General features: G+C 43.9%; 1 protein-coding gene across 4 annotated transcripts in view; it reads right to left on the bottom strand.

The window, feature by feature from the left end:
* Positions 1 to 2902: 2902 nt before the first annotated feature.
* Fam185a (family with sequence similarity 185 member A) overlaps positions 2903 to 10192 on the bottom strand; it is a 54355-nt gene continuing 47065 nt past the window's right edge. For all 4 annotated transcript variants that reach the window (XM_051152105.1, XM_051152107.1, XM_051152106.1 and 1 more), the window contains one exon: positions 2903 to 3349. In XM_051152105.1, the coding sequence (XP_051008062.1) occupies positions 3237 to 3349 (113 nt within the window). In that variant the 3' untranslated portion in view covers positions 2903 to 3236. The remainder of the gene's footprint in view (positions 3350 to 10192) is intronic.

The following is a 10192-nucleotide window of genomic DNA, read 5'->3' as shown; positions in this document are numbered from 1 at the left end:
AGAGTGAGACTTGTAAGTAAACGTGGAGCTTTGTGGCAGCTGCAGGGAAGGCGGCTCCAGAAGCCTGACCCCTGAGTGTTTCATGTACACAGCCAGGGCGACATAAAAGGGGCAGCTGGCTTCAAAAGGCGTGGCATCTGCATGGGAAGAAAAGGCCAAGGGAAAACAGAGCCCGCTATACTAGGAGACACTCAGCAGGTGGCTTCATGCCTGTTCATTCCCCCTGAGGAGATAAACTCAGAGCTACAGAAATGCAGCAGGAGGGGTTGGAATCAGAAAAGCCAGCAAGGAGCCCATTATGTACACTCTAATAATTTCAGACATTCTTAGCTGAGTTCTAATCATGACCTTTTGTGCTATTTTAGCTACTTTTATCAACTTTATTTTTAGTCATGAAAGTGTTTTTTTTTAATTGCCTGAGATTGAAAAAAAATATAAAAATTGCCTTACTGCCTCACTGTTTCCTTTGCTTAACAGCTTAACAGGCAAACATCACATCAAACTATGCCAGCATGTGAGACATTCAGTCTTATATAAATTCTGATTTTACTAAGAGTGAATTCTAAGAGGACAGTGACAAATCACACAAGGCTGACTTTTTACTTCAAATATAAGAGCTTAGAAAGAATATACAGAAATGGGATAATAAAATGGAGACTGTTATAAATAATATTTAGAAAAGTTTATTTAAAATCAGTGTCTAATCACTGACTTATCCAAATCAATAGGCACAATCCAAACAACTGACTTGCTCAATATAGTATAGTTTTTAATGGTATAGTTGACATTTCTAAAGAAATGGAAGTCAGAGTGGCATGGTGGCACACACCTTTATCAGGCAGGCAGAGGCAGGAGGATTGCTGTGAATTTGAGGCCAGCCTGGTATACAAAACGAATCCAGGACAGCCAAGGCCACACAGAGAAAAAAAGGATGCTAAGTAACTCTGTAAAGCACACTGTTATAAAAGTGTGGCTGTGTCTTCATCCATCAGATGGGACAGTAACAGTTCTTTCCCATGGTGAGGCCAGCCTAACCTACACCAGACACACTAACAATCAGTAACATGTGCTTCACCGACATACGTTATTCACAATTTGAAGACAGTGATGCTTTAGGAGGTACTAAGAGAATCTGTCACATGGGAGTACAATACCAAGACTTGTAAGGTGACTCCAACGGCTGGCGCCTTTGCATAGTCATCTCTTGAGTGGGAGCTGTGACTCGATGTGGTATTCCCTTCATCATCTTAAATACCTTAGCCAAGCAAGAAGAGATGTCTCCAGCTCCCAGGAAAGCCTGCCATCCAGAGCATGAGGAGGAGGACTCGGTGTGCTCCGCTTCAGGAGGGGCCACACAAGGAAGGAGAGGAGCAAGTGGTGGGCTTTAGGAGACGAGAGTGATTAGCAGCGGGAACCAGCAAGAGAACAGCACCATACGGGCGTGAGAAAGCGGATTCTCCTCTGTGTGAGTGAGCCTGGAAGCCTTCTCCCCACAGACCCCAGAGCACAGCTTGAGCCTGGCCAACTTTTATTCCAGCCATGTGACACACTGAGCAAAACCCACAGCACTACCAACTATAATCTGGTAAGTGAGCATTAGCTAAAGTTATTAAGTCTGTGGGTTGACAGATCTCCCCTCCCCCCCAAGATTTTGCTTTTTATTTCTTCAGTAACTGTAGTGGATATAAACATGTTTTTTGTTTTGACCCCAAGTGTAGGATGTGAAACAGACTTGTATAAGGTAAGGGTGTGAGCTGTTTGTCCACTGGAAACAGATTTGTGAGAGAACATGTGGTGTTTGTCCACTAGAAAGGGAACTGCCTCTTGCCGGGGCATAGTCTTCGCCAGCTGATAAACATCTTAGTACAGACTCTGAGAGGAGATTATATATCTATATCTATCCATCTATATCTATATCTATCTATATCTATCTATCCATCTATCTATCCATCTATCTATCCATCTATATCCATCTATATCTATCTATCTATCCATCTATATCTATCTATCTATCTATCCATCTATATCTATCTATCTATCTATCCATCTATATCTATCTATCTATCCATCTATATCTATCTATCTATCCATCTATATCTATCTATCTATCCATCTATATCTATCTATCTATCCATCTATATCTATCTATCTATCTATCCATCTATATCTATCTATCTATCTATCTATCTATCTATCTGGTTGTGGCTGCTGCTCTGGGTTTTGGCGGCTGCAGTTGCAGTAACTTCTGCTGAATTGCTGGTTTGCTGTTTAACGGGGCTGCTGGAATCCTGACTATGCCAATGGAATCACTCCTAGGAACTGAGTCAAAAAAGGTCTACTTCTGTTCACATTAACCTCTTTTCTCTCCTATCTAGGGTAGGTGGCTTGGAAGGGAGGTATTAACATTAAAGGACCCCAAATAAAGTAGGTTTGAAAAAGTTCAAAGCCTACAAGTAACCTGCAGCTGATAAGTTCCAGAACTAAGCAATGCATGTTTTATTGTGTGTCACTTGAAGCAGCATGAGGGACTCTCACACCGTCCCATTCCAGCTGCGAGGCCCTCCTTTCCCCAGCATAAGCATGCTGTATGTGTGCACCGTTAGCACACAGTGGCCACCTCGGCCATCCAGTCGTCACAGCAGCATTATAGTACCAGTGGTCAAGAAGCCTTTATCTTAGGAATGGCTCTAAAGCATAATGACAGTGACATTTGCAACTGGGGCTGACAAAGAGAAGCCACAAAGTACTTTAAGAAAAAAAGGTAATAAAAGCTCTCAATTTAGTTAAATTTTTTATTTGCTGAGGCTGCTAGGCTGTACAGTCAGGGTGGATGCACTGTTCACAAAATTGTAAAAAAGAAAAAAGAACGGCATCTACTTTTGGTATTGGAACTAACGTGTTTAGTTGGATAGAAAAGGCATTCAGGTGGCATATGTGTTTATTAAACAAACAAACAAAAGACCCACACAGTATACAGGGGTTGATACTATCGGTGATTTCAGGTATCACTGGAGGTCTTAGGACATATCTTGGGGACTTCTGTAAATTGGAGCAAAACAATAGAAAAAGAATACTATGGCTAAGCACACATTTGGCACAAGTCCCCCTGAAACCATTCACCAGCATCCACTGCCAGGGCCGCTGTCTTGACATTTATATGAACACTGGTGTCTGCATTTTTATACTCACAGTCTGGAAGTCCACATTAAAAATCATAAATACAACCGAAACCATTCTTAGTCCTGCAGCTTCAGTGACTGGAACCAGCTCTGATGTTTAAAAGTTACAGTGCCTTTGGGGGCAATGGCATTTATCCACCTTTCATGTTTGCTTGCTTGATTCATGAGTCCTGAAATACAAAATTGCACTAAGTTCAGTCCACTGGCCAAGAACAATATTTAACCACACTGATATTACTAGCATATCTCAAAAAGTCAGAGATGCCTAAGAAAGAGCATCTTGGTGAAAAAGGTTTGAGTCAGTTAGGCTGCACAAAGGTTATGTAGTTTTCTTCTTCTTCTTTTGCTTGAGATGAAGCTATAATATTTGTGTTGTTTTTAATGTAGTTTTAAAAAGAGACTTCTACTGGTGTGTAACTAGGCTACATGTCTCTGAAGTACACAGCGGTCCGTTCGACAAGTATAGACGTCTGCAAAGTCCACTCCCCAGGCAAGATAGTGAGCACTTCCACACTTCCTTACACACTGTGATCTCTCGTTTGTCCTGTCCCACAGAGGTCTATGTGCTATGGTTTTATGACCTGCTGCACTATGGGAAGGGTGAAACCTTTCTGAAGTGGGTCCAGTGGCAGGTCTTTTGGGTACTGGGAGTACACCCTTGAGGCGGGTGATGAGGTCCCAGGCCCTCTGCAACCTCTTCTGGTTTTGCAGCCCTGAGGTGAGCAGCTCTACTGTCTCAGCACAAGCCAAAGGTAAAGGGGCCTGTTCATCAGAGACTGGCGCTCTCAAAACTGTGCGTTCCAGTGCTCTCACTGTAAGTTGGTTAGCTCAGATATCTACTACAGTTAACAGAAAGCCAACTAACACATTTCCGATGCCTACCGTCCCTCCTCACCCCACTACCCAGCAGGCATTGATCTGCTTTGCCATTGTGTACCATGTGTTTCCTAAAACTTCACAGAAATGGAATTGCACTTTTTTAAATGTCTTTTTTCTACATAATTATTTTGAGGCTGCCTCATTTTCCACATTGTACCAGGTAGTTTCCCACAAGCAGACTAATCTTGTTGAGTGTTCACAGATGGCACTCACAGACCTTCTGGAACAGCTCCTCCCACTAGCCTCCACTCTCCCTGGTGCCTGGGCTTAGTCTCTCACTCTGTCGGGGCCTGTCTGTGTTGCTCTCCCTGTCCTGACCTGCCACGGTGTGTGGCGGCTGCAGGGCTGATGCTGTTTCTCATCTCAGGCTGTTCTGGTCGTTCTGCTTTATCTCTGCTATTAAGACACCCAGAGGAGTCTCTCCAAAGATGCACTGCAGTCTGAACCTAAAACAGCAGTCGCAAGGGTGGGGGTTGTGAACAGAAGTGACTCATGAACACGTTCCCATAAGCCACCAGGAACATTTTTCTTTGTTCAACCCAAGTACACAAGCCAGAGAGCATTTTCCTTTTTCTATAGTTGTTACTGTTAGTATGACTATGAGATAGTCTCAGCTGAGGAAATCCTTCTGTTTAATATGTGATCTTTATGTCATATGGCAAACTTTCTGTACTTTTGTTCCTCTTCCCTCCCCCTGAGCTACAATGCTGAGTCTGTCCCCGAACCCTCTGCACCTGTTCCTGATTGCAGCTGCGTATTCGGCCACTTCCTTTGTAGTTTTCCCGTGTGCTTGTCTTGCCGTGTTCAATACAAGCAGGCCTCCACCTTGGCTGCCCTGGTGTAAGTACCTCTCACTGCATTTGGTGAACCTTTGCTAGAAGCTTCCTCCTTCCCCTCCAACGCTTCAAGGAGGTTCAGCTTCAATTTTAAACTGTTATTTTTTGTGCTTGTGCTGCATTTGATAGGTACGTTGAGGTACTCTACACCCTACACCCAATGGTTTTTCTACAACACATAATTTCTTTTTCTAGTGATTCAAATACACATAGAAGAAAGGCTGGAAATCCATCATTTAGCACCAATAATAAAGCATCAACAATAGGAAGACTTTCCTGAGTAGCTGGACCTTCTCCTTAATGTATCGTCCTCATCACCGCCTCAAGTAATGGAGAAGCTGATCTACCACGGCCTCCTGCAGTGCTGAGGCCAAGGACATGGCTGCTGCTGGTGACACACAGGTGAGTGACTTCAGCTTAGCCACCATACTCAAAGGTGAGACAGTTTACAAACTTCCATTACCTTGTAACCAGACTATGTCGTCAATAGGTACTTCACTGAAAACTCTCGGTTACTTTGGCCTCAATCTGTGCAGAAGCTGCTCTCACCTGTACAGTTTGCTGATCCTTCAGATGAGAGTCTTGCAAGACACTGAAACCTGGGGTTTCAAAACCTTTTTGTCTCTTTGCCTAAAAAAGGAGATAATATTCCTGTGGCTAAAAAATGGGAAAATGACCACCCTATTTTTAGGTTGGGGAGATCAGTTTTCTACAATAGGTTTAACTCTGCCATCTCTCTAGAATCACGCTCCAGATCTTTCCCAATATGTAATTTCTAAGTTCTTTCTAGTTAACCCAGGACATTCCTGATTTAACCAGCACAGGCTAACAGACAAAGACAAAGCTCTGGGAAGTAGCCCGCCCTTGTTTGTTTATGGTTGCTCTCCTACCTTCTACAGCAGGATAAGCTGCAGTGCAGTAGCGCCAGAGGACCCTGCTTCCATATTAGCAGTGCCACTGAGCACTACTGGCACATGCACACTGCCACTGTGTTAGGGGTGCGCTGAGATGGGAAATGACAATTAGCTCCCTCACTTACTAGCTGGCTAGGAAATAAATGTCACATCTACGAAGCAATGCACCAATCTTTATTCTGACCTTTTATCACTTTGAACATACACATTTCATACACAAAACCTAACAAGACATAGATTCTACTCCAAAGTACAAAGTTTTAATTCTGTCATGAGTATTCGAATCTTCTCTCAATAAAAGGGCAACCAAAGATGTTTTAAAAGTAAGTCATTACAACAGAAAATGTTTTCTGAGCTAGTGCAAATGGTACTCCATCCATTCCTTGGAGTAACAAAGTCTAGACAAAGTAGGAAATACTTTTATGGTGACTCTGCCTACTGTACTTTTCATCTCAGAAACTGTAGCTTATGTTTCTAAAAATGCAATTCTGGTCTTTTTTTTTTTTAAATTTTTTATTTAACAGGTCTTAACCTTTTAAGCATGAGGAATACAGCTATGGTTTTATTTCTTTTTCTGCTAATTCTACTGTATGTGTTGATTCTTCGTTACTGGCCACATTTCCCCTCTTGTCTCTGCCTCCCTATTGCACGGACCCTTTCCTCTGAGTGTCTGAGAATCTCTGAGCAGGTATAGACATGGCTGTGAGCTGCCAAGTGCCGAGTGCTTGCTTCTGTAACTCTAGAACTTAGTTTCAGGAAGTAGTTAGACTGTTTGAAATTGTTTATCTCTGACCCCGCTCTTATACTGTTAGGCTCTACAGCAGTGCTCAGTCTAAGACCGACTTGCTGCCCACTGCTAAGTTCCTCACTTACCCACAGCTCCCTGTTAAGATTTTTCTTTCCAGTCTGGTGGGTAAGATAGGCATTATTATTAGACAGTGTGGTAGCACTGGGCGTAGATAGGCTACCTGCACTCTCCCTCCTTTCCTCCTGTATTCCACTGTTTGCCCTGGTCCAGTGGCTGTTTGGCAGGGAAAGCTCCTCCCTCTCTGCCCTCTCTCCTTCCTTGAGTCTCATCTGATCCTAGCCCTGCTTGCTACCCGAGACCTTGTACTCAATGCACTTGGTGTACCAGTGCTCTTCCATCTCCTCCTCCAGTGTCTCACATCCCTGGCCCTCCCCTCAGCCTGTCTCTTCCTTTTGGGTCTCACCTGATCCTAGTACTGTTTGCTACCAGGGATCTTATAGCCAGCACATGTGGCTTGGACCCAGAGAGGCTGCCTACCTTCTCCTCTCCTACCTTCTATTCTGGCAGCCCTAGCCCAGTGGCTGCTTGCCATGGATAGCCTCTTCCTGTCTCCCTCCCTCCCTTTGGGTTCACCTAATCTCACATGCTACTAGGAACCTAGTAGCCACTATTGTAATACAGACCCAGGCAAGCTTCCTCTGGTCTCTCCCCTTTTTCCAACTCCAGCTGCCTATCATAGCTACCCTGCAGCTACTGCCTGGTTTCCTATATCTTGTGCCCAGGGCCAGTCTGGTATGTTCCCTGAAGCCTAGGATATCTGCACCCTTCTTCAGGGTGTGCCAGCCTATTCTGACCAGTCCCGCCTATGCTATTGCCAACCCCAAGACTTGGCACTGGTCATACAGCTTGTGGGCCAAGCCATCGTGGCGCATTCCCAGGACTTCAGCTCATCTGCATTATAGCCAGCCTCCGGGCCTTGCCTTGGTGGCACATTTTATGCAGATCTAGTCTGGTGAGTCCTTGTAACCTCATCTACTCAAGCCATGTCCATTCCTCAGTCCTTGCCTCAGCTGCACAACTTACAGGCCTTCCTAGCGGAGGAAGCCTGGAATCTCACATCCGCATGCCGGGTCCTAACATACCAACACAAATGAAGAGACGCAGGCAGGCTAGTGCAGAGCTTCACTTCTCCTTCAGCAGCTCCAAAACCAATTCCCCAGTCATAGCCCCAGCTCTGCAGTGTGGCCGCTCCTCACTCTGCCTTCACCCCCAGGGGGCTAAGCAGGTCCTGGGGAACACCCTGCTTTACTCCCTCCTGTGGGCTCCCTCAGTTCCCCACCTCCTAGCTCACCCCCATTCCTTACCCAAACTAACTATAAAAAACAGAAAGAATATCCAAATTAACAAAAAGGGTGAAACAACGAGAGATACTGAGGAAACCTAGAGAAGTGAAACCTAGAGAAGCATATGGTTATTCTTTAAAAACCTGTACTCTACAAAATTGGAAAATCTGAAAGAAATGGACAGTTTCTTGATATATCACTTAGCAAAGTTAAATCCAGATCAGACAAGCCATTGGAATAGGCATAATTCCTAGTGAAGTAGCAGCAGCCATTAAAAGTCCCCCGAGCAAAGAAGCCCAAAGCCAGGTAGTTTTAGCACAGAAATCTATCAGACTTTCAAAAATAGAGTTAATGCCAATACTCCTCCAGTTATTCTACAAAATAGAAATAGAAATACTATTGCTCAATTCATTTTATGAGACCACACTTATCCAACAAAGAGAGAGAATTACAGGTTGAGTGGTGGTGGCTCAGACCTTTAATCCCAGCACTTGGGAGGGGGTCTTTGTGAGTTCAAGGGCAGCTCTGGTCTACAAAGCTAGTTCCAGTACAGCCAGGGCTACACAAAGAGGCAAAAACTACACTAAAACAAAATAAGGGAGAATTAAAAACCAAATTCCCTTATTGATACAGATGCAAAAATTCTCAACAAAATTCTTGCAAACAGAATCTAACAACATCAAAACGATCATCCACCATGATTAGGTAAGCTTCATCCCAGAGATGCAGGGACAGTTCAATAAATGTAGTCCACTATATAAAGAAACTGAAAGACAAAAACTACCTGATCATCTCATTAGATGCAGAAAAGGCCTTCGATAAAAATCCAACATCCCTTCATGATAAAAGTCATGGAGAGATTAGGGATACATAATAAAGACATAATTAAGGTAAAAACCAACATAATAAAAGAAGTTTACAGCAAGCCTGTAGCCAATATTAACTTAAATGGGGAAAAACTTAAAGCAATCCCACTAAAATCAGGAACAAGACAAGGTTGTCCACTTCTCTATACCTATTCAATGTAGTATTTAAAGTCTTAGCTAGAGTTAAGACTGAAGGAGATCAAGGGATAAATATCAGAATGAATAAGTCAAAGTATTTTTATTTGCAGACAATAACATAGTAAAATGATGCTAAAAATTGCACCAGGAAATTTTCTGCAAAGTAGCTGGATACAAATTAACAAAAATCAGTAGCCCTCCTATAACAAATGGATTGAGAATGAAATCAGGCTAGCTCAGAGAGAGCGGCGCGCAGCCGGCAGGGGCCAAACCGGACCCACATTGGAACAGAGCACAGGGGAGCGCAGGGGACAGAGCCTGCAGATCCAAGCAGTTACAACCCAGCTGGGACACTACACACAGCCCCAGCAGGATCTCCCACCCTCTCGGGAAAGGCTGGACACCCCAGAGGTGTCTATACACTGGTATAAAAGGTGCACATAGCTCAGTGGGTCTGAGCCAGGCGAGGTCTGGACTACAGGTCCGCGGGAAGTGCAGGCAACTGGGAACATCTTGCCCAGCCAGAGCTTGCCAGCCTCGAGCTGAGACCCCATAACAGCGGGCCTGAGTCACAACACTAACGTGAAAGGAACCAGTCAGAAGCTACTTCTGCTGACCCAGCCCAGAGCCTAAGGTGTAGAGCAAAGTCTCCAGGAGTGGAAACTAGGTCACCTGCCTGTGTCAGGGAGAAACTCCCTGATCCCCACAGGCAAGAGCACGTGACCTATAAACATTCACCAAGTACTCACTCTCAACAACCAGTGAAGGAAACCAGAGGCCACATCCCATTAACAGAAACAGCAAAATGTCTAAAGGACAGTGTAAGAACACAAACAACAAAAACCAAAACAGCTCAGCACCTCCAGATCCAAGATATCCCAAAGAAAACAACCCAGAGAACCCAAACACAATCGAAATACAAGAAGATGACCTCAAGTCCTTAGTAAAGAAGATGATAATGGAAGAAATGAATGAAATCTGTAAATAACTGCAGGAGGATGCAACCAAGTGGGTGGAGGACATAAAAGAGTCATATAGAGAGGTACTGGAAGAATTTCAGGAAAATACAGACAGATGAAGGTAATCAATAAAACACTTCAAGATCTGAAGACAAAAATGGAATCTATGATAAAGGAACACACAGAAGAAAAATGTGACCTTGAGACCATAGAGAAGAAAGCAACCAACAGAGAGGTGGCCTTCTCAAACAGAATCCAGGAAATGGAGGAATAAATTTTGGGACTTGAAGATACAATCGTAGAACTCGAAACAACCATCAAAAATGCTAA

This window comes from Acomys russatus, chromosome 10 (assembly GCF_903995435.1).
Source record: "Acomys russatus chromosome 10, mAcoRus1.1, whole genome shotgun sequence".
NCBI lineage: Eukaryota > Metazoa > Chordata > Mammalia > Rodentia > Muridae > Acomys > Acomys russatus.
This window is presented reverse-complemented; position numbering and strand designations above follow the sequence as displayed.